Source organism: Daphnia pulicaria, chromosome 4, assembly GCF_021234035.1.
Source record: "Daphnia pulicaria isolate SC F1-1A chromosome 4, SC_F0-13Bv2, whole genome shotgun sequence".
NCBI lineage: Eukaryota > Metazoa > Arthropoda > Branchiopoda > Diplostraca > Daphniidae > Daphnia > Daphnia pulicaria.
Window position 1 is genome coordinate 2,304,284 of NC_060916.1, and position 27,105 is coordinate 2,331,388.

General features: G+C 43.1%; 4 protein-coding genes and 1 long non-coding RNA gene across 12 annotated transcripts in view; 2 read left to right on the forward strand and 3 right to left on the reverse strand.

Moving 5' to 3' along the window:
- The window catches only part of LOC124336079, a 43,785-nt gene extending 24,463 nt beyond the window's left edge, over positions 1-19,322 (reverse strand). Inside the window, exons 1-3 of one of the 2 annotated variants that reach the window (XM_046789708.1) lie at positions 19,041-19,322; positions 6,541-6,670; positions 5,852-6,068 (exon numbers count right to left, since the gene is read on the reverse strand). In XM_046789708.1, the coding sequence (XP_046645664.1) occupies positions 5,852-6,068; positions 6,541-6,670 (347 nt within the window). In that variant the 5' untranslated portion in view covers positions 19,041-19,322. Of the gene's footprint in view, positions 1-5,851; positions 6,069-6,540; positions 6,671-12,194; positions 12,643-19,040 lie in introns of those variants that run through there. The other variant, XM_046789709.1, reaches the window with a different exon arrangement.
- Positions 18,016-23,337, forward strand: LOC124336136 (NADP-dependent malic enzyme-like). 5 transcript variants are annotated; one of them, XM_046789815.1, is made up of 9 exons: positions 18,016-18,132; positions 20,685-20,907; positions 20,971-21,129; positions 21,211-21,573; positions 21,645-21,956; positions 22,025-22,393; positions 22,459-22,629; positions 22,694-22,817; positions 22,889-23,337. In XM_046789815.1, the coding sequence occupies exons 1-9, from the start codon at positions 18,047-18,049 to the stop codon at positions 23,017-23,019; spliced, it is 1,938 nt and encodes a 645-aa protein (XP_046645771.1). In that variant the 5' UTR covers positions 18,016-18,046; the 3' UTR covers positions 23,020-23,337. The 5 variants fall into 5 exon arrangements, with proteins under 5 accessions (XP_046645771.1, XP_046645770.1, XP_046645774.1 ...); XM_046789814.1 differs by lacking the exon at positions 18,016-18,132 and adding an exon at positions 18,776-18,928; XM_046789818.1 differs by lacking the exon at positions 18,016-18,132 and adding an exon at positions 19,391-19,563.
- Positions 19,866-20,379, reverse strand: LOC124336611. Its single transcript, XR_006917119.1, has 2 exons — positions 20,297-20,379; positions 19,866-20,241 (listed from the first exon to the last, which is right to left on the reverse strand). It is a non-coding gene; the product is annotated as an uncharacterized LOC124336611 (long non-coding RNA).
- Positions 23,338-23,728: 391 nt separating the features above from the next.
- LOC124336476 lies at positions 23,729-25,104 on the forward strand. Its single transcript, XM_046790304.1, has 6 exons — positions 23,729-23,825; positions 23,889-24,046; positions 24,110-24,292; positions 24,359-24,551; positions 24,619-24,804; positions 24,894-25,104. The coding sequence occupies exons 3-6, from the start codon at positions 24,119-24,121 to the stop codon at positions 24,941-24,943; spliced, it is 603 nt and encodes a 200-aa protein (XP_046646260.1). The 5' UTR covers positions 23,729-23,825; positions 23,889-24,046; positions 24,110-24,118; the 3' UTR covers positions 24,944-25,104.
- A 38-nt stretch (positions 25,105-25,142) lies between these two features.
- On the reverse strand, positions 25,143-26,995 carry LOC124336402. Of its 3 annotated transcripts, none has more exons than XM_046790201.1 (5): positions 26,938-26,995; positions 26,494-26,837; positions 26,226-26,421; positions 25,834-26,156; positions 25,143-25,761 (listed from the first exon to the last, which is right to left on the reverse strand). In XM_046790201.1, the coding sequence occupies exons 2-5, from the start codon at positions 26,511-26,513 to the stop codon at positions 25,482-25,484; spliced, it is 819 nt and encodes a 272-aa protein (XP_046646157.1). In that variant the 5' UTR covers positions 26,514-26,837; positions 26,938-26,995; the 3' UTR covers positions 25,143-25,481. The 3 variants fall into 3 exon arrangements, with proteins under 3 accessions (XP_046646157.1, XP_046646156.1, XP_046646155.1); XM_046790200.1 differs by having other exon boundaries at positions 26,902-26,995; XM_046790199.1 differs by having other exon boundaries at positions 26,494-26,667; positions 26,746-26,995.
- Between the last annotated feature and the right edge of the window lie 110 nt (positions 26,996-27,105).

The window sequence follows — 27,105 nt, forward strand, 5'->3', positions numbered from 1 at the left end:
AGGAGGGAATTTTCTATATGTGTAACTATAGCGGTTGGAGTATGTCTGTACATGTTTGTATGTATATCTACAATACAGGACACATATTGAAAGGGTGGGCGACTCACAAAAGGTCCTCACTAGTATTTATACGAGCAGAGCTTTGGGAGAACGGCGGGTGGTAGAAAAGAAGGAGGTTTACCCATTCACAGGAGCTTATGTTCACACCAGGGAGAGAGGTCTTGTACACACACACACACACACTACTCTATACTGGCCACATGGCTGTGTTGAACTGGAGTAGACGGGGCTGTCAAAGCCGTCCCTGCTCCTTGCTTAATGCAGTAGTTAACATTTTCTTCTTTCTTTTTCCTCCGCTGGATTGAAGCGTGATACATGTACGTCAAAATCTATTTCCCCGTTACCGGAGGGGGAGGGCTGGATAGTACACACACACAGTGTACTAACTTTTGATGGCAATTACAGTACGTAATAAAAATAAAATAAAAAAAGGAGCGCATATAGAGCGCCAGACGTTCATGATTGTTTCCAACGTTAGACACATTTCCCCCCAGTGTATTCTATGTGTTTTCCTCCCGTGTTTAGACGTTATTAAACGGGTATTTTAACATTTATTCAGGAATGGAAAGGAGGGGAGAGGCTTTGAAGTAAAAGACCCGGTAGTATCTCTCTCTCTCTCTAGCGTCTAGCCGTCGGCAAACGCAATTTAAAGGTCTTCATTCGGCTGTGTATATTCCAGACTGGGAAAATGGAATAGACGGGGGCGCGCCGTATAGAGTGTACGTATACTATATATCGTAACACTCGGCAATGTCTGTATTACGGCGGACTAGTGCGGAAGCCAACACTTTCACTCGGCGCCATCATTTGAATTGTTAACGACCGAGGACCCAGAAAAACTATACACGGTACACAGCACAGTCGATCGAGAGAGAGGAAAAGCCCCTCTGCGTGAAACTGAGTCAGACAAAAAAAACGGAGACGGAAACTCAATGCGAACATACAACAGAAAAAGGAAAATCCAATTGTTGCCAAAAGAAAATAAAAGGCAACCTCCCCCTTCGCAACCTTTTGTGCGCTCGCCTATATATCCGTGCGCAATTCTTTCGTCTATTATTTATTTATTTTTGATCTAAAAGTAGACGAAGAAGAAGAAGAGTACTCGGTAAAAATTTCCGAGCTTTTGATCGGAAGCGACACGCCCAGGTGCTGTTGCGTCCTATTCAACTTCCTCCCATTTTCTGATTCGTATTTTTTTGTTGCTTCCGTTCGTCAATCTGAAACCGCTGCGTCAAGAGAAGATGGGTCGGCAAAACGGACCAGTCCTCCTCCTTCTATCTTCTTTTTTTTTTTTGGCCGGGCGTTTGCTGGACCCAGTTCAGCACTCGTCTACGTAGTGTAGTGTACAATGATTCAATCAAGTTGGCTCTCCTCATCTTCTTCTTCTTCTATTCCTTTTTTCTCCTTTTTCTCCCCCCAAGTCGTCGCCTTGCGTCATAGCAGGAGCTCCAGCGCGGCATCATCGAAATTGAATCAGAATAGACTTGAAAGGACCGAAAAGGATCTACTCGACTCGACTCGACTCGGTCTACAGTTACCCAGGGATCGTGGAGACAAGGCGATTCGTTGGGCTCGATTCTTTAATACGTACAAACATAGATATATATATTTATATATAAATAGAAAAGGGAGGGGGGATAAAGGTTAGCCTGAACGTCTTTTGGAAAAGAGAAGAAAAAAGTCCTGCGACTGTGACTAGACATGGTCTAATTGTATCTATTCAAGATGATCAGCAGTCGGAGAATCTCTGGAAAAATAAGGAATGGAGGAGAGAACTTGCATTGGGTGCGGTTGCGAAAGAGACTTTGACCCGGCTCAGCTCTTCTTCTTCTATTTTTAAGTTAATGCAAGTTTGCGCTGCGTGTACAACATGTAAAGGGGGATTATTAAATTCATCCGTTAATTCTATTAAGAGCATTTTCGTTGAGGAGTAGAGAGCCCCGCTGTCGTATTCCCTTATGATAATGACGAGCCCCCCATTTTCTCGAGAGTTTTCGCATCCGATAGCCGGCCAGCTCCATCACGAAAGCAGTTTCCGACGGTCCCTAATACGACGACGGAACAGCATATAATGTCCGGAAGGATCTCTTGTTATTATGATCTGGAAGCTGAGGCTCATCTGTCTGTTTGCCAAAAGTCAACATGCAAGAGCTCTACTACACTACTAGTCTACTACTGGAATGTGCGCAGATTTCGCTGATGGACTTCTCGACCCACAGAATGATATGTAACACGGGAACTGCTTTCTGCAACTACGCCTGTGCTGTGCAATGAATCGAAACGGCAACAACAACAATAACCGCAGGGCTAAGAAAATAAACAAACAAACAAGAAAACCATAACGGATCACGGAGCCAAACTAGAAAAACGGACGGCAGACGGATCGATTCATCTTTGTCGGTTTGCCTATCTCTTCTTTTTCCCTTCATCTTTTTCCTTTTCTTTTCGAGTCCCATCATTCAAATTGCATTTGGATTCCCGCCATGTTATTATTATTACCAGGGCTAACAGCAAAAGAGATTTCTATACTCCAGACGGTATGGACATGGTCAAAACATCCGACTTGTTTGCGGGACCCATTATTGGCCCATTTATTTATCTGGACGCGTATACCCATCGCTCAAAATGGTGGGGGGAATAATACTGACCGACCCGACCAACAAAAAAATACTCCCAAACAAATCCAATCAAAAGTTAACAGCCGGTCTCAAATTATTCGCTTATAAGCGATCGAAAAATAGGCTAAATTATTCTTTTTTAAGTCGATTCAAAAAGCCCGCCAGGCGCTAGGATCGATAAGATGATTTTTTAGATGGTCGGGTAAGATCTTGTTTTGTGACGATAAACATTCTAGCCAGATCCTCTTTTATGCCTGCCTGCCTACAGACCTATACAGAGAGACGGAGCTCGAGTCAATGAAACTCTATCCACTACTACTACACTTCTCTCTTATTCTTCTGGATAAAAATAAAAAAAGTCTGAACACTGGAGCTCGACAGACAAGACCCACACACAAGAGATCAAGTGACGAGCAGAAGAATTGGAGGAGGATCTTGTGTGTGGAAGAAGAAAGCCTTTTAGTTGTGTTCTCTCCTAGACATCCTCCAGGGCCAGGCACAAAAAAGACACACATTTCATAGACGATCATATGTCCTGGCTATCTAAAAAAAATCAACCGAAATAGATAAGCATCGATTTTTCCCGTGAAACGCAGTTGGCCAAAAAAGGGCAATCAATTACCAAGAAGAAAAAAAAACAGCTGATGGACCTACAACTTGAAACCTCTCCGTTCGATAGAGAGAGATGTGATATATATCTCTCGGCTGGGGTATATATTTCTCACCGTGATAGATGGAAGCTGACACACACACACACAAAAGGATAGGAGGCCCCCACGTACCGTGATTTTCTATATCGATCGGAGTTGGAGTTGGTGGATACGGGGCGCAATGGGCGCATAGATACATATATTTATACATACATATATATATCTTCTTTAAAGAAGAAGAAGAAGAGCTTTCGTCGTCATAGTCAACGCCCACCGTCTCACAGAGTCGCTCCTATTTTTTGAGAGAGAAGGTCCTCCTCCTTTGCCTTTTTTTCTCCCATCTACCATCTGCATGGATACATCGAAACAGATGGTAATGGCTAAAGTTCTTCCCTCAGCGCACACAAACACATCCAAGAGAGTAGTATCAGCTTTGCGAAGGAGCTATAAGGAAAGGAGCCAAAAAAACACACACACGCCAAGGAGCTAGAGAGAACAATACGGACATCTATACAACCAAGAGAAAATAGGATCCATTTATAGGATCTTTTTTAAAGAAATCAAATAAAAAAAGAGGCAAACTGGGGGGGGGGGGGGGGGGGGTAAAATGACGACGCTGATGACTTTCACGTCTCTACGATCGATATAAATAAGCCGGACAGCAGCTGGCCGACGATATCGTTTGATTATATTCCCTCGCTGGGATTTTCATTTTGCATAAAAATGGGGCGGAACCAGCACCTCAATCAAGGAGGAGAGAGAATAAACCCATAAACAAAGAGATTACAGTCAATTGATTGACAATTCTTCTCCTACAAATCTCCCGGGAGGAGGATGAAGGAGGGTGACTAATAATCCTACATAGTAAAAAAAGAGGGGATCCTAGCTCCTGTGTCCTAGATAGATTCTTTTATAGGGGGGAAGAAAAGCTATGGACAGACACGGGCCATTATGTCGCGACAAATGTTGATGCTTTTCAGACCGCAACGAATAATAAACTGCCGGCCGGCGATAAATCTCATCACAATCTAATGTGGGGTTCTCTCGTTCCTATGTTCTCCAGTTGATGAGCTCTCACAAGATTCTTGTAGAAATAGAAAAATAAAAGGGACCTTTGCTCCTTCCCCTCTCTACTCCAACTCCTCTTTTCGGGGTTGGTACTGGAAGCCGGCCAGACGAATTACACGACATACGAATAGACATCCAGAATCACGCACACAGCACCGTCCTATATATATATATACAAGATGGATCTACTTTTTTTGTTTCGTTTGGTTCTGATATTTTCCCCATCAAGACAAGCGATTGACCCCACCCGACAACATGGTCTACCCTCCACCCACCTATGAACACAACCAGCCCCCACAATATGATGGAAACTTTCTTTTGTTTTCCGTGGTGAAAAAGAGAAAGAAAAACAAGGAGCCACTTAAATTGTCGACCCCTTTTTTCTCCTCCACTCGCTCCTTAGTCTACACTTGCCGATCCAGCACGTCGCCTCCATTGTGAGATGATGAACAGCTCCTACAGACACAAAGTCACCTCCCACACACCCTTTTGGGCCGTCGAGTCAGATTATCCGAGTGACATTTTTAGACGTTAGTTTATAGCTGCTCATTACAGAGCTAGAAGAAGTCGTCGTCGGCAACGGAGAGCTCAAGTCGCTCGACTCAATTTGATTGAAGTATGGCGGTGGTGCCACAGTCGGGTGGGTAGGGGGAGTGTCGGTTTACCATCCGAGTCCAAATCTTCTTACCCCCCACCCACCGTGAACGGTACAACGTGACGTAAGAAAGTCTACACAAAAGAAGAAAATGTCTAGATGATCCTTATTCTTTGGCTAGACAGACCAGCCGTCAGTTGTTACTCTATCGGAGACATTGTAAAAGAAGAAGAAGAAGAAGAAGAAGAAGAAGAAGATCATTTTCAAGATGATGGAACAATAATAAAAGAGATGATGAAAGGATAGAGAGAAAGAGAGTAAGGAAGACAAGATCCTCTTTTAGGAATATACGGGCCCGTCAAGTGGAAACTGGGGGAGAGAGAGAAAAAAAGAGGCGCAGCGGCGACGCGGTAGAGCGGACAATCGGCAGACGACAAAGTTCGGTGAATCATGTGACGTACGGAGACGAGTTCTCTCAAAGAGCCCGGCGCGGCGCGGGCCGGGACCCACAGCCCAGCAGAGCAGAGCAGAGACTTTGAATTGCGACACGACTGGTCGATCGATAAACTCGTATTATAACCTCGTCGGTCGACATCGTCGTTTCACAGGGGAGAGGAAGGGGGGTGCCTTGTTTGTTTTATTTCGGCCAGAGCTCTTTGATGTGTTGGTACTTTATGCATAATCCGATATTTGCACAGCGGCGAGAGCAGTCTCTATCCGTCCCACCCGCCCAACTTTATTTTCTTCTTCCAGCGGATGTACCAACCGGAAGAAGAAGGGAATAAGTCCCGCCAAGGAGTAAAAAAAACTTTCGTGCATTTTCGCCGGAAGAAGAAGATGAAGATGATGATAAAACTTACGTGGCAGTTTGGGGTAAGTTGAGACTGGTGATGGTCAATTCGACGATCCACGATGAGGCGATTGTTCCGCCAACCGACGACGGCGCAGGTGGGACCGGGGCCGTGAACGTGTACAGGACGCAGCCAATGCCCGGGTCGTAGGGTTTCGGGAAATCTGGACTGGTAAATTGGCCAAACGGCTGGCCGAACGTGCTGCTATACTCCACGCACTCGCACCCTGTTCATTTCAATCAATTTGACTTTTTTAAAAAATTCAGGTCGACACATTTTTCTTACTTTTTAAAAAAGTTTTTCAATTTCTCAAAAAGAAATTTATTTTAGAAGAAGAAGAAGAAGAACCATCTTCACTAAAGGCTGGCGGGCAGCCCAGCCGAAAGCTCACAGAACTTGTCAAATTTTTTTAACAAGATGGCTCGTTATAAAAACGAAGAAAAAAGTTTTTTACTTCCGGCGGGGCCTTTTTTTATTTTCCCCCGCGCCGTAAGACGAAGACGACGACGACGGCCATTTGTGTCGTTCCACGTCAATCGGGAGCGTTGGCCGCCATTTGAAATGTGCCCGTTAACAACAAACAGCACTATATTCCAATGGCATTTAATTGTCATCCTAGTTAAACAACAAGGGCGAGGGATCTGGGCGAGTTTCGCGATGGGGAAGAGAAAATGGACAGACGATAAACATTGACTTACCGGGGTGGACAAGTCCGACGGCGGTGGCCGACAGCGGAAGAACCAACAGGATGGACGCCGTCACCGCCCAGCACCGCCACAGCAATCTGTCCGGCTTGATTATAATGGATGCTGCTACTAATTCGATCATCTGGCGGACCAAATTTCAGAATACATTAACGTTAGAGCCATTTGCCAGTTTGACATTTCAAAAATAAAAAATCACACAAACCCCCCCAAAAAAGAATCCAAATTCATTCAAACTATATAGGGTTCAGGTTGTGGTGGTGGGAAGGTATAGTTGAAAACTTTGTGGTCGACAACAGGAATCCCAACATCGTCACTAGCAACGTCCTAATTGGGAGAAACAACGAAATTCCCGTCCGACGGTCGTTTTATACACAACAGCCAGTTTCTCATTGCTGCGATCCCCGGCGAAACCTTTCAAACATCTCCCGGGCAACCGAGTAAACGAGGATTTTTGTTTCAACAACTCTCACAACTTTTGATCATTCAAACATTTGAGAATGTGCAAATACGAGCGAAAATGTTTGGGTCATTTTTAAGCTGTCGATTGACTTGCGCAGTTCGATCCTCTTTTATTTTTTTCTCTCTCAATTGCAAATTTGATTGCTCCTTTTTTTCCTCTTCCTGGCGAGTGGGCGTTGCATAACTACACCGTGTACAACACACACACACCGACGCACATTATTCCGCATAGAAGAGAACACACACGGTTTGAAATTGCTGCCGGCGGGGGAACCCAAACCTGCCCATCTTCTTTCTTTTTTGATGAGGCATATGTGTGTTGCCAGGATCGATCCAGCAGCAGCAGCTCAACTAACACAGGTAACTGCTCTCTCTCTCTGCCACATACGAGGAAAGTAAAAAGCGATGGAACCCTACTACTACTACTACTAGCGTCTTTGCGTGCGGAAACGACATTATATTCCGGCGGACAGGTTGGCGCACAGGCAGCGTCGACATATATCCATCTGCACCTTTTGTGTCCTTGTGTCACCATGCATAACCGGCCATCCGCTCTCAGCGACTGTCTCGTCTAGGTCTCGAGTGCATGAGAGAATCACCAGTCAGACATTGTTCAAATGAGCATAGATGTACCAGAGAATTGGGATAGAAAAAGAAGAAGATCACGTCGGTGGAAATATAATTATTGTACCTGGCACAAGTTTTTTTTCAGGTAACCTTCTGGAGAGACACGAGTATCGATCGGCTGACTCGATTTTCCCTGCACATACACACTGTGCTCTTTATCCCAACATCTCTCTCTGTTACCATAAAAAGAAGTAAAAAAAAGTTTTCCCCCCGTTTGAATATTTCAAATGAACAGAGTAGCGACTTTTCGGGAGAGGGGGGGGGGGGGCAGCAGAGTTGCCAGTGATTCCCGGATCTGTGTGTGTGTGTGCATTTGGTGTTTTATTTGTGAGTGCCAAATGTCAAGACAATTTCCCTTTTTAATGGGAGAGGGGCAAAAGGGCGAGATTCAGAGCTCGAGTGGAGGAGGAAATCGATCACGACATGCACAGAGAAATAACACAAAAACGATAATAACCGGGCAATAAAAAACACACACACACACAGCTGTTAACTGTTAAGCACAAAAACAAAAAAACAAACGAGGATTATCATTCATTCATGTCGGCATTTAGATGCGGAAGGTTTTCTCTTTTTCTTTTGCCTTGTACAGGACACACACAACCATTTTCTCGACGTTGTTATTATTGTTGTTATTGTGTGGGGGGGATATGTGTAACGACTAGGGCGGTTATGACGTGTGTGCGTATGAGAAAGGATGTTATCATGTGGTGGGTGGGGGGTCCTTGTGTGTCATATGTCATCCGTCAATCGATAGCTAGGCGGGAATGCACAGGGCTATAGCTTATAGAGATCCCAGCCAAGAGAATAATGAGAATTTTGAACCTCCCGCCAATATTGGATCCATGTTTTGTTTGGTTTATTTTCTTAAAGAAAAAGGGAAACAACAACAAGAGGTCGAGGGACCTCCTTCACAATTGCCCAGGAACAAGAAGGGAAAAAAAGGAGGAAGGGGGGGAGTATACTAGTTCCGATTCGGGGCAACTGGGCAAGTCGCGGTGATTTCCTGCGGCGGAAACGACAACAACAACGATCGAGAGAGCTCAGCTCTCTTCGGTTCTCTTAAGTGTAATTTCTTTTTCTTTTTTTCGGGTTGGGAGGAGGCCGCGTGTGTTTTTCCCTTTTTATTTGAGTTATACCGAACGAGAGAGAGTCCTGTACTACTCCATTGCGTGGTGGGTTTTTATCGAGCGATACTACAACTATAGACGGGCCGGCCGGCCGGCTCTTTCTCTCTCTCGTTTTCCTTCCATTTGAGTTCCGTGATTGTTATCCGCACAGCCAATTCCGACGGAGAAAGAAAAAAGTCATCGTGATCGCTAGTTGAGTGAAACGGCCGTCATTGGCGGTGAACGAGTTTTCAATGTTTTCCCTTAGACTCGCGCACACGCTGATGGATGGACGGATAGATGCGGATTCCCGACGCATGTCGTAACAGCAACAACAACAGAAGCAGCAGCAACAACGAAATGCGTGTATGCATGTATAAATACGTGCGACTTTCATATACGATTCGCCTATCGCTTCCGCCTTTTTAACTCGACGAGTTTCTTCTTCTGGCCGGGCAAAGTCAACTCCAACCGGCCCCGCCTTTATTTTCGCTATCATACCCCCCTCCATCCCCCTTAGTCTGTTTCGTTCGGCCGGAAGAGGAAAACAAAGGAATCAAAGAGAAGCCCCAACAACAACAACAAAAATATTTGAAGCGGAGAAAAGAAGGAAAGAAAGAAAAAACCAACAAATTTGAACGCGTTCAGTCCCGCCGCTCCAACGCAATGACCCGCAGGGTGGGGGCCAGAAAAAAAGGAAGAGAGATAACCTGTATACATGGGACTATATATATACTCGCCGATTCAATTAGATGAGACCTCCCTCCCCCTTTTCTAGCTCTCTCTTCACTGGGTTTGTGTTTGTTATATTGCCATTTTCTCGTTCGTTTCACTTGAAAATCCCTTTTTTTTTAAACGAAGTCAGGGGGGATCCCGTTTCATATTTGTTTTATCTCCAGACATCCTCCCGGCCACACCTTCTTTCTCTACCCACCCCACCCCAGCCCAGCCCAACCTCCTTTTGTTATGTCTGCACTGTATGGCCCCCGGAATGCGACCGTTTCAAATTACCTTTTGATTTTTTTTTGGCGAATCACAAAAGGAAAAAATTACCTTTCAGGGAGTAGCCAACCGTTCAAATTGTTTATCCACTTTTCCGGTCTAATTCCCCGTTTCATCTTATCGAAAAACAAACAATTGCTATCGATTGCCTACCCATCCAACCAACTCCCCTCCGGCCACACTTGTGTCACGGCGCCAAATTTGAAAAAGAAAAGAAAAAGGATCGTAAAATCTGGCGAAATGTTACGCACAGTTTTCACTTGCATTTCCCTGGCACGTCCAACAGTGTGTGGTGTGTGTCACAAACACACACACACACACCAAAAGAGAGAGAGAGATGGAGATATTAGAGCTACAGAGAGAGAGAGAAACTGGGATGACAAGTGGCTCCCACCCACCAGCCAGCATCTGCGGATAGCAGTCGAAAGTCCCGATCCCTTTTTCTTTCCTTATTTCCTTTTTTTGGGGGGTTCCTGTTTCACTCACGTAGGAAGGAGGAGGGGGGGGTAGTAGATGGTTGGATACATGTCAACTGCAGCATTTTGTTTTGTAGCAACAAACGCACACAACAGTCGCAAGTCGCATAGATATCAAGAAATAACAAGAAGTTGAAATGGAACACGTCAACCAATTATCGGCGTGTCAAAAGTTTCGTGCAACCGACAAAAAAAATATACAGACGGTTGATAAGGGGAAACGCCGGGGAAAAGACTCGCAACAACAACAACAACAATAATAATAAAAAATAAAAAGGTTGAAAAACAAGAAATAAAATCAAAAGAAAAAGAAATAAAAAAATAATTCTTTCTTAAAGGGTGGAAAAAGAATGACCGGGACGGCTCCCGCGGGAATAATACACGCAGCACGTATACAACAATCTACAGAGTCAATAGGGCGCATCACGTACCATTGGTTTCAATGAAATAATATAAAACAAAAGAATTTCTTAACCACCCACCCGAAAAATTTCCAAGAAACATGCAAATCATTTCCCTGCGATTCCTCAAATACTTTCTAGAAATTCATTCGCCCTTTTTTTCCTTTCTTTATCTTTTTTACCTTTTTTCCTACAAAGTCTATTTTTAGGCCCGGGAAATGTCAGCTATTCAATTCACGATTGGCGAATATAAAAAAAGCCAGAAAAGTTTTTAAAAAATAAGAAAGAAAAAGTTGATGCGTATGTATCGATTAGGTAGAGAAGAGTAAGAAGGCGTAAAAGGCCATGGCGGAATTTTCTGTCGAATCTCAACTTTTCCTTGACTCTGTGTGTGTGTCGGAGAGTGTGTGTACTGTATATACAAGTTGAGCTTCTCTTTTTCATTTTGAAAAGAAGTTGGAGAGAAGATAACTCTCGAGCGTGTCATAATCTACCGTCGAAACCTACTCTCCTTTTTTCCCGACACATCTTACACACAATTTAGGGCTATTATTATCTTGATTCACCAACGTGTAAACGTGCTTTATCTCATCAACGACATTATTATTATTATTATTATTTCTTCTTTTCAATTCAAAAATATAAAATCCCGCGCAAGGAAAAATAAAAAAGTTCTCTCTTTCCTTTGATGTTTGCTGACCCACGCAATCTCACCACTAAACGTGGAATAAAAAAAAGGAGAAAATCTGATTATCATCTTCTTTTCATTAGACGAATGTAAAGACAAAAATTGCACACGTTTCTGGTCGGATAAAAGCGTTTCCATCTCTCCTAAACAGAGGAGTAGGAACGGATCCCAGTGTCCTATTACGGGAAAAACGTTCGGATAAACGACATGCTAGATACTACTCTCTATCCCGTTTCTTCGTGATAGAAAACGGGCTCTTATAGGTGCACACACAACATTCAGAAAAAGAGAGACATATCATCGATTCACGGTAGGAGAGAGAGATAGAAAAGAGGCGACCAGAGAGTTTTATGTGCAGGCGACTTTTACGAGGACAACCGAGGAAAATGTGGGGTGTGGGACAGACACACGACAAAAAGAAAGAGAGAAATATATAATAATAAAAGTGTGTGTTTTGTGTGTGCGTATAAAAACTATCGAGACGATGGAAATGTGGCAGCCGGAATGGATATCCGCCATAGATATGTGCCACTAGAAAAGAAATAAGATAAGAAGGAAAAGAGTGGGAAGAGGATGGCGGAAAAAAGAAAGAAAGAAAAAAGTCTAAGCTCTGCGATGTCGTCGACTTTGGGTTAATAGAACCTATCTGTATCTATCGTCTCGCTAAATACCCCCTCTCTCTCTATATATATGTCGCTATCAGTCGAGAACCACTCGACCCCCTTCTTATTATTATCATTCGCTTAGAGACTTTCTCTCCATCTTTTATTTTTCTCTTATTTTCTAATAGCCTTTTGGCTGATGCCCCTTTCGCACCAAAGTCAAGACCCCCTCCCCCCTTTCATCTTTTCTTCTTATAAGAAAATTGATTGGAGAAACTCACCTTATTTTCGGCATCGGGGATATTTTCGTCGCGTAAAGAAAAACAAACAAACAACAACAAAAAATGATTTTGTTTTGTGCGAAAATATCACGACACTGAATAAAATAAAAAATAAAAAAATCACGACACTGTGTCAAATTCACCGGTCACGGGAGGTGGCAACAGCCCTCATAGGAGGGTCGTGTTGTTGTTTTTTTATCGTCTCGTGTTATTCAAAACGGGAGAGAAAAAAAAAAACAATCGCGGGATTTTTTTTATTTTTTTGAAATATTCGGTTTTGATGGGGTGGAGAGGTGCACTGGTTGAGGAGGAGGGGGCCGCCTGTGGCACACGTCTGGCCGGTGCAGAGTGCCGTGATCGACTGGCGTTCTCCCGACGCGTCGTTTGTTTCCCTCCTCTTCCTACTCCTCATTTCTTTCCCCCCTTTTTTTTCCTTCTTCTTCTTCCTACCCGAAGAGTGGGGGGGAGGAAGCCTCCGCCCCTCCCATGTATAAGCCGCTCTCATATAATACAAGTCCCCATCCGCACAGTTCCATCCGACTTCTTACAACGCCATTTGCAATTTGGAAAAAAAAAAATTCAAATTTTGCCGCCCTTTATTTTTCGAAAAATGATCTCCCTCTCTTAAAATTGAATGTCAAGTTCTCGAACGGAATATCATTATGAAACTAGGAGCTGAAAATCAACTTGGCATAGTAGTTCTCTATACAAACTGAATACGAGTAGCACACAAAAATTGCCGGAACCGGTGCTCTCTACTGTACAACTTCCGCACTCGCTTTTCGGATTGTACCGAAAAAAAAATAAAATAAGGAGGAAGGGAACCTGGCATCATGTTGGGGGGTGGAAGGAAGTAAAGAAGAGAAAAAAACACGACGAAAGGAAAAGATAAAAGGAAGGAAAAGACTAAACGGTACGGAGAGTCTTTGTGTGTATAGAAAAAGAGTTGCTAGTAGTTGGTATGTGGAATAAGCCACTAGAGCGGACATAACAAAACACATAGCACCGCACCAGACACACACACACACAACTGCTGTGTGGTAGTAACATCGTCATCCAACCATCCATCCATCCAGCAGCAGCAAGCCCAGCTGACGACAGACTTTTGAGAAAAACTTATTGGCTCCTGGACGAAAAAGAGAAACACACACACATCAAAGAATCTAGCACCATTTTCTAGGGAGGGAGAGAGATGGAGAGCAATATATTTATGCGCCGTTGACGGTCCTTTCATTTCTAGCGACTTCCGCATCCGCAAACTGAAAAAAAAAAAATCAAATCCGACCGAGGATGAGATTACCAATTGGGAAGGAGATGGCGGGAGGCCGGCAAAGTCGGTCGGGAATCGATTTCGCATCACGTTCGTTTTCTTTTCGGTCCGTCAGATCGAAAAAGTTGAGCCGAGAGATTGTTACCGTAGCAGATCCTCTTTCTTTTTTTCCACCACCAACGGATAACAGAAAATAAAAAAAATCAACTTTATCCGTGTGCAAAAAAAGTAGAAAAGTTTGATCCACACATGCACGTAGGTGACGAGAGACCGTGGAGTGTGTGTGTGTGTTTTATTAGGTGGTATAAAGTAAAACTATAGTACACGGGGACAAGAGTAGTCTGAGGGAAATTATTACGGCGACGGAAGAATTTTTTTTTTTGAACCGTAAAGAAAGTTTTTCTTTTAGAGGGGGAAACCCTCGTGCATAATGACCGCGTTATATAAACGTGAGCTAGTACATGTACGGTGTGTGTGTCACATCACCGCTGGCGGGCGAACGCCAAAAATAAAAAAGGCAAAAAGTATTGACCGTTGCGACGATGTGGGATAGAGAGCAGAGAGTAGAGTAGAGCAGAGTATATAATACAGTGACTCTCTGCGGGAGTTTAGTCAAAGACCAACCGCCACTTTCCATCGCTTTGCCCGATGACGCACCGTGTTTTATGAGATTAAATGCGAGGAGGAAGAGGAGGAGGAGTAAGTAATTCAAGTGTAATTGGCTCACAAAATCCATATCATAATATCCATAGGGAAGGAAGAAATCCCCTCACGAATGATTTTGACCTCTCGGAAAAATCTTTTGAGCCTGCCCAACTAACAGCGACCGACGACGACGATATATTTATAGCAGGCTGCTGATTGAGTTCAACTGTCGTGAATATTCCATTAGCTAAAAGTCCCTTCCACTAAATCTACGTGGGAGTTTTCGTGAGAGGGGGGAGCTACAAATGAACAGTGCGACCTGGAATATGTATATTCCAACGATGAATGAAATATGATGGACGGGCTGCTCTGAAACTCTGATGGCGCAACTTGTTTCCATCAACAGAATCTCGACTGAGCTAGCTGGTAGACCACCACCACCAACCCGCACATAAAAGCTGTTTAAAAACGTTGATCCCGCCAATCGAGTGATGGATGGACTGCTGGGCTTTTCTGAATATCAAACGATAACGCCATAGTTCATTCGGATCATAAAAAAAGTTAAAAAAAATCGACGGCTGGTTTATTTTTTTTTTTAACCCAATCGACCCAACTTTGTCTTCTTGTCGCATCGTTTCGTATGTTGTTGGGCGCACACGGACGATAATCGATCCCGAAAGCTTGGCCAAGAATTTGTGGCTCAGCTCCTTTTTTTTTTATTTTTTTGAAAAGTGAAAAAAGAAATGGTGGGGGGTTCGACGGGATCATGGGATCGTCGTGTAGAGAAAAGTGTGTCACACGTCGCCGTCCACCGCGCGGTCAAATGGAACGCGACAAGAGAAAAGAGCGGGAAAATTGGATTTTTTTGAATTTCTTTTTTTCTTTCCTTTCCTTTACCGTGGGCCGTGTTAAATCGAGGAAATAAATTTTACACGACAAAAAAAGGGTGAAACGCATTTCTTCCTTTTTCAGACTCAAAAACTGTCTTGTAAGTTAAATGCTGCCGGGCTGAACTGAATCGATCGTCAGCCATTTCTTTGCATGGCCAAGTCCATCACGAACGAATCAGCGCCTCTTTTTTTTCGACTTGCGTTTGCCATCGTCTAGTCTGAAAGAAGGAACGTAAAAAAAAAGGAGAGAAAGAAAGAAAATCGCGTCCGTCTGTACTTTTTCCAGGTCCGACCATTTTCCAAATGGGTCGAGTGAAAAAAGGAAGAAATGGCACTTGATTTTCAATTTTTTCGTCTGCGGCGAGTGACATTGATCCGCTCCGACCAGAAACTTTTATTTCCATCACGTTGGCAAAACAATCTTTTGGCTGTTAGATTATGGACGACGAAAGAATAAGAGGAGGCCACTCTCTACTAGCTCACGACGATGATGCATGAAAAATATCATCGATTATTCACGTCATCTCCCAGTTTTGTTTCCCTATGGCCCCCGATGTTTATTTACATAGCGGTCCTATACATAAGTCGCTCTCTCCCTTTCTCAAACGGCTGAATAATTGAACAATCGAAAGCAAAAAGTTATTTTCGAGAGAATAAAAACGAGAGCGGGAAATTCAAAAAAATATGAAAAAAAATGTTCAATAAATGATTTAGAAAAGAAAATCGGATGACGACAGACTCAAAGATTGAAGAGATTGAAAGAAAAATCTCATGTCTGATGAGGTGAAATAAGTTTCGTACGTGACTGGCTGCTACCGAACCCCGAAAAGAAACCCCCCAAAAATAGAGCGCACCAAATAATTTAGTTTTTCTTTTATTATTTTTCTTGCTGGGCAAATCATCAGCCTCCGAGAGTTATATAAAACGCCAAAAAATGTTTCCCCAACTTGAACAGACAATAAGGTCGATGTTTGGAGGGGCGGTATGACGCCCTTCTCTCCCTGTTCTATCAACACGATCGTTTTGGTTTGTTCCTCCCGCGGTCGAGCAAAATCCCAGGGCGCCACCCAGTCATTTTCTATTCAAAAAATGTTTTGAATTTTTTTTTTTTTGTCTACGGTTAAGACCATCACGCACGAGCCCTCTCACGCTACCACTACACAAATAAAAAAAACAGTTTTCAATTAAATTTTTTTTTCTCTTCTAAAAATTGAAACAAAAAAAATAATTCTGAAGAGAAAAAGTGGACCGAAAGTGGAGGTGGGTCTCTCTCCCCCATGTGTGTGTGGGTGGCTCTCGAGTGGTTCAACGCTAACCCTTCAAACACACACACACACACACACACACTTGACAGTTGTGTGTAGCGTCTGGGTGGAGAGAGGACCGGAGAAGAGCAAGGACAGGCTCTGGACGAAGAGTTGGAGTTTGCAGTTCAGTTCCTTCCTCAATATTTATCAAGATCTTTGTCCCTGGCTCTTTCTCTCTCTTGTTTGATTCTTTTCTTGTTGTCTGCGGGAGGGAGGGTCGACGACGTCGGAGATATATAATAATAGGAATAGCAAGAAATCAATGCGAATGAAACCAGCAGCCAGCCAGCCAGCCAGAGCAGATTTCTTTTCTTGTCTGTCGTCCTCCTCTTTTCCTTTTGTGCGTGAAAATGTTGGAGAACAATTTCGGAAATAGGATTTGATTATCGCGCGCGTGTGAGGGATGAGATGGCGCCTATTTCAATCTCGTCGAGACAACAAAATGTGGCAGGGTAAGAAATGGAAAAAAAGACAAAAACAAACAAACAAGAAAAAGCTGAAAAGAAAAGTGGCGAAAGAGACGACGATCTTTTATCGATTGACATGTCGATCGATATGGTGATGACTTCTATTTTTGAACAGATTTCACTTCGATTCATTTTCAATTCCCCCTTTTTTTTACAGTTCCTCGTAAACGATTTTTTGGGAGCCACAACAACAACAACAACAACAACTTGTTCTCTCCCAAAAAATGTTGTTTCGGCTTTTCTTGTTTCGTCCGGATTACGACCGGATTGAGGAGGCCTTTTTTCCACATCGTCCCCCAATGTGAGCATTCCATTTCATTAGATAAACAAACAACTTTGGACATTTGAGTAAATAAGAGAAATACCAGTAGTTTCAGACATTTTCTGTTCTAAAAGAATAAAGCCATAAATAGAGTAGCTGTGCACAAAAAAGAAATACAAAGAATGTCTAATAAAATAATGGCTCAAAATGGGCGGAAGGAACAGAAGGAACGGCGAAGACAACAACAAAACCAAAAAGGGAAATTCGTGAAAATCCGGATCATACACAAGAGAAGAGAGAACGGAGACAGGGGGGAAACCTTTTAAGCTAAAAAAAAAAGTCGCTAATGAGCTTACGGTGAACGTGATGTGTGTGTGTTCCCCCGCTCCCGCTTGACTACATACAACCGAGACGAACGAAATAATAAAAAAAAAGAACACACACAAAAATATTCCGGGTTTTTAGGTCTCTCTCTCCTGCAGAGGCCTTCATCACGCTCTGATAATCAGGGTCCCAGTTCGTGATTATGTATAGAAGACCCAACCCAAAAGTCCTACAACTGCCACCGCATAATCATTAGATAGATATACGGAGAAGGTTACTTGTCATGAGACACTGCAGTCAAGATATTACCATTCGTCTTAATAATTCATTCGTTTTTCTTGTAGCTTTCAAACCGAGAGGATTCTATTCGCTTCCGCAATGGCAAGGCCCCAAAACGGGTTCAATTGGATATCGACAATCGAGCGCATGTATAGATATAGTATAAAAAGAAAATGAATGATTCAACGGATGACTGATTGGGGAGACACTGTTAGTTGGCCCTATTATTATTTGTACCTACTTTTCTTTTTTGGGGGGAGGCCGTTTAATGACGGTCGATTCATCCGGCACAAGAGAAAACAAAAAGGAAAGAATCGCTCCAGCTGGGCCAGCAGTCGGCAGCAGCAGCAACTTTCTGTTCAAAAGATTGTGGCAGCCGAACCAGTAACTAAAAAGACGAGCTGGAACATGGGCAACACCGTCTCAGTTGCCACCTGCTACGGCCGGATCAAACACCAACATCAGACGAGCTCCGCCACCTCATCAACATCGCCGTGAGTCAAATTCTTGAGAGAAAAACATTTCCGTTTTCTTGTATTTTATCTCGACCCTTAAACACTATGGGATCGATCGTTTTCGGAGGGGAATTCGAATGGTTCAATCAACGCCCTGTGATTAGATCATAAGACTCCAATCAGACGAGTTGATTGCTTGCAGACCCTCGTTCGACGTCGATATTTCATTTCAGTCCGACGCTATTGGAGGAAACAAAAATACAAGTTTCCTATTTTTATTTTCTTGTTATTCATTTCTTTTGGGGTCGGCGAGAGTGGAGGGGGTGCAACTGGCAGACATTGAAAATCTCATCTCATCCGCCCGAAAATTTTTCTCGGAAAAGAGTAGTCCCGAAGCTTATTACACCACGCGAGGAATGGAATGAGGGCGGGGATTATTGCGTCCTCTCGATCGTTGATCGGCGCCATCATCTTCACATGGATTCGATTATTTATCGACAGACGGGGGGTGGGGGCAGGATTTTTGAAAATTTCCGGGAAAAAGGGAAAGTGGAACGCTCGAGCCATCTAGCGGCTAACCTAATTACCCACTCAGGAAATCGAAACGGCGATAGGATGACATAGATATTACGTAAACTGTAAGCCCGCTCAAAGATATGGCAATCATCTACGCAGTAGTTTACTAGTACAGGGCCGTTTTCGCTACGTGAATCGAAGTGACACTTTTAGTGTGAGGCCGAATGTTCTGGCCTGTTAATCTCAAAGGTCTTTTGATCGTGATCTGCCTACTTCAGAGCCTCGTCGTCATCCAATTGTGTCACATTCAATTCACGTTGTGAGTAAAACAAAAAAAGAAAAAATTCGTTTGATCGAAATGCGAACAGAGGAAAAACAATAACCCAATCAAGAAAAAAAGATTTGTTTGATATTCAAAATGGCTGACTTACCCATTACGGCCGGTATACAGGGTCTCGTTGTAACGTTGTTTGACATGTTCGTTTGTTTGTTTTCTCGTGCAATGGTGGGTGGGAGAAAATTGGATACGAATTTTCTTTTTTCTTCCTTTTCTTCGGTCGGGAAAAAGTTGGAATCCACCACCCTCAACGGGTGTCCTAAATTTGGACGAGGAGGCTCGTCCGTGACGTCACACAAGTCACGCGGTTCTCTGGCTCACCAAACACACGCCCTATTAAAAAGACCCGGGGCCACCACTACTTTGGGCTTCGTGGAACTGCACTAAATTCGCTTTATCAACGTTTTGAGGGAATTTTTTCGCTTTCACCAATTGTTTAGGGAAAGTCTCGGAAATGTTTCCCAGTCGTCGATCAGACTTTAATCACTCAACTTTAGTCTTTTTGGTGTGTGGTCGAAATATTGGTTGGATTGATTTGTGTGCATGTGCTTCACCTGCTGGCAAATCGCATAAAAAGTCACGTGGATCGGGTTCGTCTGCTAGAGACAATTTGAGAGGTATGAGAAAATGGACTGCACCGATTGGCGCGCAGACGCAGAAATGGCGCCAGTTGCTCGGATCCCACCTCCTTTTTCTTTTTTGTCATCCCATTTTCGACCATTTGAGCAGCCCTTTCCTCTCTCTCTCTCCCGATAATCCAACACAAAACTCACAAAGTTCATTATTTTCCCACCTTGAACGGTCAGTGAAGACCGTGAGAAGCCGAGGGGTAGCCGCGTGTGCAATATCCAGCTGTGATTCTCGTGATTTCTGTGTGTGTCTAGTGCGTTTTCGGTTTCAATTCTTCTTTTTTCCCCTATTTCGACTCGGTTGAATATTATTGAGTCGTTATGTTTAGTCTTCCTCTACGAACGCTTACGTAAGTTATTCTTAGAATGGTCCGAAACTGATACGTACTTCCCACTCCCTATTGCCCAATGTCTACCATTTTGGTGTACCCAGAAAATGTTTATTAAGATCTCGAAATAGCAAAATCATTCAATTTTTTAACACAAAGAAATCAGCTGTTTGTGTGTTGCAAACTGGCTTCTATCCAGATTTCGCTTGTAATATCACGGGACTCCGATAGATGACACCGGTTTCGTCTCGATCGTTCGATCGTGATCTCCTCCCAATGAGCGCGTCTCCTGCATAATTGAAATGTCTCGATGAAATTCTTTTTCCTCGTGTCCGACCTAAATTATCGTAACAAACATCGTAATATTTTTAATCACTTTCTAAAAAAACTACCTGCTGTGTGGGTGGTGGCGCTGTTCGTTTCCGTTTCTTTTATCCGGTTTATTCCGTCTATCTTTAGCAACGCTCATATGGGCTTTGCACGTGTAGGGTAAAAGAGCATGAGAAGTATCGAACGAGAGTCCAAGGGCATCGGCGCAGGCGTCGTTCGGTCCGGTTTGTGTATTTGACTTACATCACCTCTAGTCTGTCCAGACTGTCCTTGGATGTGATCATTACGACCGTTCAAAGCAGAAATTCGGGCCGTTAAAAAACAAACCGTAATCTATTAAAGTTGGTGTTGAAACCACATCCATCAATTGATAACCGTCTCTGCGGTGATTGACTTGTTTGCCAGTTGTACGACTGCCCCGAGTTTAATCCGACCATCTTTCAATTTCAGACACTCGAGTAGCGGCAGTTGCAGCGCTCAGCCCGGTGGTGTGCGACTCCTAGCATCTTTGCAATCCTATTTCGCCATGACGGACAAAAATCACCAACAAGCCATGGATCGTCTGGGACAGCGGACTTTCTTTCACAGCGATTTCAAGGGCAGGAATCACGACAACGTTTGCCCTTCCATGGTCCGTGGCATCGACTACATCCGAGATCCTCGTCTCAACAAAGTAACTAGTTCAAACAAAATGAAATCAAAGTTAAAACAAATCTTTAATTGGTTCTTTCTTCAGGGCATGGCTTTCACTTTGGCCGAGAGGCAAGCGTTGGGCATCCATGGACTGATTCCGCCCAGGTTCAAGACCCAGGAAGAACAGGTTGAACTTTGTTTGACTAACCTCAAGCGCTATTCGGAGGATCTCAACAAATACATTTACCTCATGGGCTTGCAGGTGCGCTGACCTCCTTTTTCCACCCTCCCTTAATGTTCTATGACGTAATTTGTCCTTAATTGGTTCTTCTCTAAATTACAGGATCGTAACGAGCGCTTGTTTTATCGTATTCTCTCCGAGAATGTCGAGGACATGATGCCCATCGTTTACACCCCGACGGTTGGTCTGGCCTGTCAGAAATTCGGTGTCATCTATCGTCGCCCTCGCGGTCTATTTATCTCCATTCACGATAAGGGACACATTTACAGCATGTTGCGTAACTGGCCCGAAGAAGATGTCCGCGCCATTGTCGTCACTGACGGTGAGCGAATTTTGGGACTTGGAGATTTGGGAGCTTACGGTATGGGCATTCCGGTCGGTAAATTGGCCCTTTACACCGCTCTGGCCGGAATTAAACCGCACCAGTGTCTCCCAATTGTCCTGGATGTTGGCACCAATACTCAGGTATATTTTTAATTTTAAAAAGAATTATTCTAATTCAAACTTGGGGTTTAAACGGTCTGTTTAAAATTCAGGAACTGCTGGATGATCCGCTCTACATCGGATTGAGACAGAAGAGAGTCACCGGCGATGCTTACGACGAGTTGATTGACGAGTTCATGACAGCCGTTGTACACCGTTACGGCCAAAATACTTTGATCCAGTTTGAAGATTTCGGCAACCACAACGCCTTCCGCTTCCTTGAAAAGTACCGCAACAAATATCTGACTTTCAACGACGATATTCAAGGCACTGCCTCGGTGGCTGTGGCTGGTTTGTTGGCTTCCCTTCGCCTAACCAAAACCAAATTGGCAGAAAACACTTTCCTCTTCCAAGGAGCCGGAGAGGTAAACCAACTTTCAGATATGTAATCAGGAAATTTGTTTAGACTAATGGATTGGTTTTTTTCCTTTAGGCTTCGATTGGTATCGCCCAGCTGATCGTCATGGCTCTGGAGAAAGAAGGAGTGCCGCACGAAGAAGCTTTGAAGAAGATTTGGTTGGTCGACTCTAAGGGTCTGTTGGTCAAGGATCGGCCAGAAGGTGGTATCTCTGGTCACAAGAAGGAATTCGCCCAAGACCATCCACCTATGAGACACTTGAGCGACGTTGTCAAGAAGATTAAACCCTCGGTGCTGATTGGAGCGGCCGCCATCGGCGGAGCCTTCACTACCGAAATCATCAAAGATATGGCCTCATTTAACGATCGCCCAGTCATCTTTGCTCTCAGCAACCCGACTAGCAAAGCCGAGTGCACGGCCGAAGACGCTTACAAATATACTGACGTAATGAAAGTGTTTTCCTTGAAAACAAAATCACCAATCCAATTAAAATTGATTGCTTCTTTCAGGGAAAAGCTATTTTTGCCAGCGGTTCTCCTTTCCTGCCTGTAACCTACAACGGCCAGACTTTCTACCCTGGTCAGGGTAATAATGCCTACATTTTCCCCGGCGTGGCGCTGGCCGTCATCACCACCGGCATCCATCACATTAAGGACGATATCTTCCTCATGGCTGCCGAGGTGCTTTCACTCCATTAACGATAGCTAGGCAATCTCCTTTACCATCTTATTTCTAATTATTCAGGCTCTTGCCAACCGAGTGTCTGAACAAGATTTGGCAGAAGGCCGCCTCTACCCTCCTCTAGGAACAATCCAGGAGTGCTCGATAGCTATTGCTGCCTACATCGCTGAACATGCGTACAAAAACGGTAAATGTTCTTTTTTACTTTGAACGATTTTCTCCTTCATTGACTCACAAAATTCCGTCCCCGTTATTCAGGACTAGCTTCAACTTATCCGGAACCGGCCGACAAGGAAGCTTTCATCAAAGCCCAGCTGTACGATTTTACATACGACGATAAATCAGCACTGCCAGACGTTTACGAATGGCCCCAACTTAGCAAATATTGAATCCAGCGGACGCTTGAAGAGACATAATTTCTTAAAATATCTTTAATAGCTGTTTAAACAAAATATCAACAAGTCCGCGTGGAACCCGAGTATCTTTGTAACCGAATACTGCACCTTAGGAACGAAATCAAAGTTTAGAAAAAAAACTCCGTTTTTGACGAATGGATCAAATACTAATAACACACAAGAGATATGACTTTCGAGAGTGGGAGGCTTTTAATTGATGTATTACCTCTTTCCCCGGACGCACTGCATAGTGACGCACGTTCAATCATTATTTCCAATAAATGTTTCCTGGGTCAAAAGAACAAACAAAAACAACAGTCTAACGATTACTTTCACTTTTTTGTTTTATAAGTTATTCGTGACATAAACAAACAAAAGTCTAGACTATCGAGTTACGAGATAAAACAGACGTAATGGCAAAAGACCTTGATCGTTTTACATTTTTGGAGTCGCACTTTGAATCACGCGCGACCGTTGAACATTTCGTGTCGTTACTTAGACTTATCAGTCGTTTAATAGTTAAGGGTCAGAGTACCTGTCACATTAGGCAATAAATGAAATTGGTTAATCCTTCCGCATATTCGGCTTCTCTATATAAATCCATACAGCGCGCTTAATTAAATCCTTGGCTATAAATCAATTTGAGACGTTATCCGTTTCTCGGTTTTTTAGCGTTACAGAAATTAATAAAAAGGTGCTGAGCTTTTCGTGTTGCACAGCACTCGTTTGTGGAATCTGAAAGATGTTCATTAAGTGGGCACTGCTTTTTTCCGTTGCCTTGGTCTTTTTCAAGGCATCAGGTAGTTTCACAGATCGCCTAAATTTGTTTAAAATTGAATAACCTATTTATTTATTTTTTTAAGAATGTGTTAAGGATGAAGTGCATGAACTTCACGATTTAGTCGTTTAGTACGCTCCACGGCTCCGTTTTGATTCTAAATCCGGCGATACACTCGGCCAATGCCTTCCCAGTAGCGCCGAGGATTATTTCCGCCTCCGTCAAAATGGATTCACTGGAAGAGTAACGTATTCAATCCTGGTAACCTTTCCAGTCAATCATTTATGGGATTTTTTTGAATCCTAGGTTTGCAACATGGATTATATCAGCATTTTGGATGGGCGTATCCCGGCTTATTACGAAGCTGACGAGTGTGAAAACAATAACATGATCTTTTCTTATTGGTTCTTTTACGGCTACAAAGATGACTGCCCTATGTTACCGGGAGATCCTGGAGACGATGTCAACTGGGGACGTTATGTAGTCAAGGTGATTAAATCGCCAGTTTGAAAGGGTGTCATGCTCAGAAATTGGAGCCGGTCCATTTCAATTTAGGTTTTGAACGGCAGCCAAGTGGATCGTGTCATTTTCTATCAACACGAAGGCTGGTATACTCGTAATCCTGGCCGCTATGAAGTGTTCGAGTCGACACATCCTATTTCGTACGTCGGAAAGTTGCGTCAAGGAACTTATCACGATGATGGCGGCTCGGGAACTTGTTGCTACTTTGAAGATTACCGCAATCCAGGTAATGTCCGTGGCAGGAAAATTGAAATCAAATTGATTCGGTCACCAAAAGGGAACGTTTGATTTAGGATCACCGGATAAGCATATGGATAGCTGGCGTAATTTAGTTTGGCTGAGAAACAACGGAAACACGACTCCAGAATGGATGACCAATAACGATCCTTATTACTGGAACGGCGTACCTTTGCCACATTTCAGAGGCGAAAATTTGTGCGATTTGAGAGGCTGTGAAGGCGGGAATCTTCAAACCTGTGGTATGTACAGGATTGTGATTAATTCATCGTTATTAAGTAAAATAAATGATATGACAATTTTCTTTAGTTAATTCCTCCATTTCTGTTAGGAACCTGCGGCTGCCATAAATCTGACGTTCCTGATGATGAGAGACCCTAGTTTAGATTTATCAACGGACAAACTATAACGTCATGGTTACTGAAACACGCCAATTGATACCATTCCTGCGAAAACATGATTTTTCAATTAAAATATCTGTCAACAAAATTAGATGAAAGAAAAAATAGACATTCAATGTTTCAGATTCAAAATACCCCAAACGCTTTCTATCGAGTTGTGCCCAAGGGACGATAAAAATGTCCTGATTGTAAAAAATTGCGCAAATATGTTGTTCACGGTTGCCAGGTTGTTTATTATAATACAATAGTTCTGGGGAAGCGGACGAGGGGACCCTTGTGGCTATAAAAATGTTCAATGTTGTTTCTTCCAGAATTGTTTCGAATCTAGCCGAAATAATTTACTTCTTTGGTTAAAACACAACGACTGGTAATTGGAACTACGTATTTCACATGTTATAGTAAACAAACAAGTAAAGAGCATTTTAATGGGATAAAAACTGCTATGGTTGATTAAGTTTGAGGTCATCAACAACAAGGAAACAAAATGGATGTGTCGTCTTAAATGCAACGCACTCTAACTAACTGCAAACAACGTAGCCATCCGGCATACACAACACTTGGTAATAATTTGCAACAGGCCTTATCGTTCGAGTGAAAAAGAAGGTTGAAAATATATAAGAGAAAGCTGTTGTAGATGCCACAAACTTGTAGAAAAGTCGATTCTCCTTATCCAAGTCCTGTCGCTCCTGCCCATCTTCATTCGGAATTACTTCATCTTTAGAAGATACTATGGTAGTTCGAGGTTGACCATTGTTTCGCATTAACAGATCCATAGAAGGAAGTGCCGTTACGGTTAATCTATTAAGATAATTGAAAATTTTATTCATTACGACTTCTCATTTTGTTGTTGGGAATTTATTTTCTGCTTACCGTTGACGTTCTGAAGGATCGATGGGGAATTGCAAAGCATCTTCTGATGGGAATTCACGCCTCTTGCGACGACAGGGATTAGTAGAACTGCCACCAACAAATAACCAGGACGGAATACAATTCTTTACACTTGTCACGCTTAGTGATGCTACCGAAGTGTAAGTTGCTGTCTTCCAGAAAGGATTAGTATTACTTCCGCCAAATAGAAAACGTTGGAGGCTGTTTATTCTTAGTTGAGCGTCCGGATATTCATTCGCCATTCCGTTTTTGTTTCGACTTCTGACGTCAATTTCTTCCTGTTGTTGGTCATTCTGATTGTCATTCTAAAAAATAAAATAGCAAACATTATTTATAGTTCAATTGCATCGTGCCATTTGAATAATTGTTCTTACAAACAAATATGAAGTTCTTAAATGAATCGTATCGTCTTCGGCATATTCGTGGTAACGTGGCTGGTTATTAAGTAGGACATGAAGTGGCGAACCGTAAGGCAATAACGGAATAAATTGTCCCTGCCGTGGCAGATGAAGAGGCTGGTGAAATAAAGCGTCCGGAAAAGCCGACAAAATAATCGGGCCCAATAGATACCTTCATGCAAAAAACGGAAGTAACTTAAATTTAAAATTCGTATAATTTTACATGTAAGTGCATTCTCATTACCTGAAAAGATGGGATTGCATGTCGTGTATCTCCGACCAAAGGAATTTTCGGTGTGCACCGACTGTCTAAGCAACGGGTTCTTATATATAGCTAGGTTTTCGGACATTGTCAGCTAATTGCAAAGCAATTTACTCTCGTCAACACTTCCGCGCGGTGATTTTAGGCTTCCCAGAACTCAGAACATTCAGAATAAATTGGTCGGAAAGCAGGGTAAAGTAAACCTCTAATTACGTCGTGATCTCATTCACTTACTCACGTTCCCGCAAATTCTCACAGCTCCAACAGCGTCTTTTCTTCAAGGTATAGCGGTAGTCAAATTCAATTGAATAAATTGGGAAACAGAACTGTAAAAGGTATTTTTTAAACTTTCCTCTTTTGAAATTGTTTCCGGGGCAAGGAAAAAACAACCTTATTTGTTAAGGTAAATAGACCGCCAAAGCTTACGTGGTACTCGTGATTTTCTTTGAAGAGTTATACTGGATGCATTTAAAATAACTGCCGGTCGCTGGTAATACGAGCAATTCGACATTACACAGAGGGCGGGAGGAACCTATTTCAAGTGCGATTATTATGAATTCCACAATTCAGAAACAGAATGGCTGTACAGCGGAC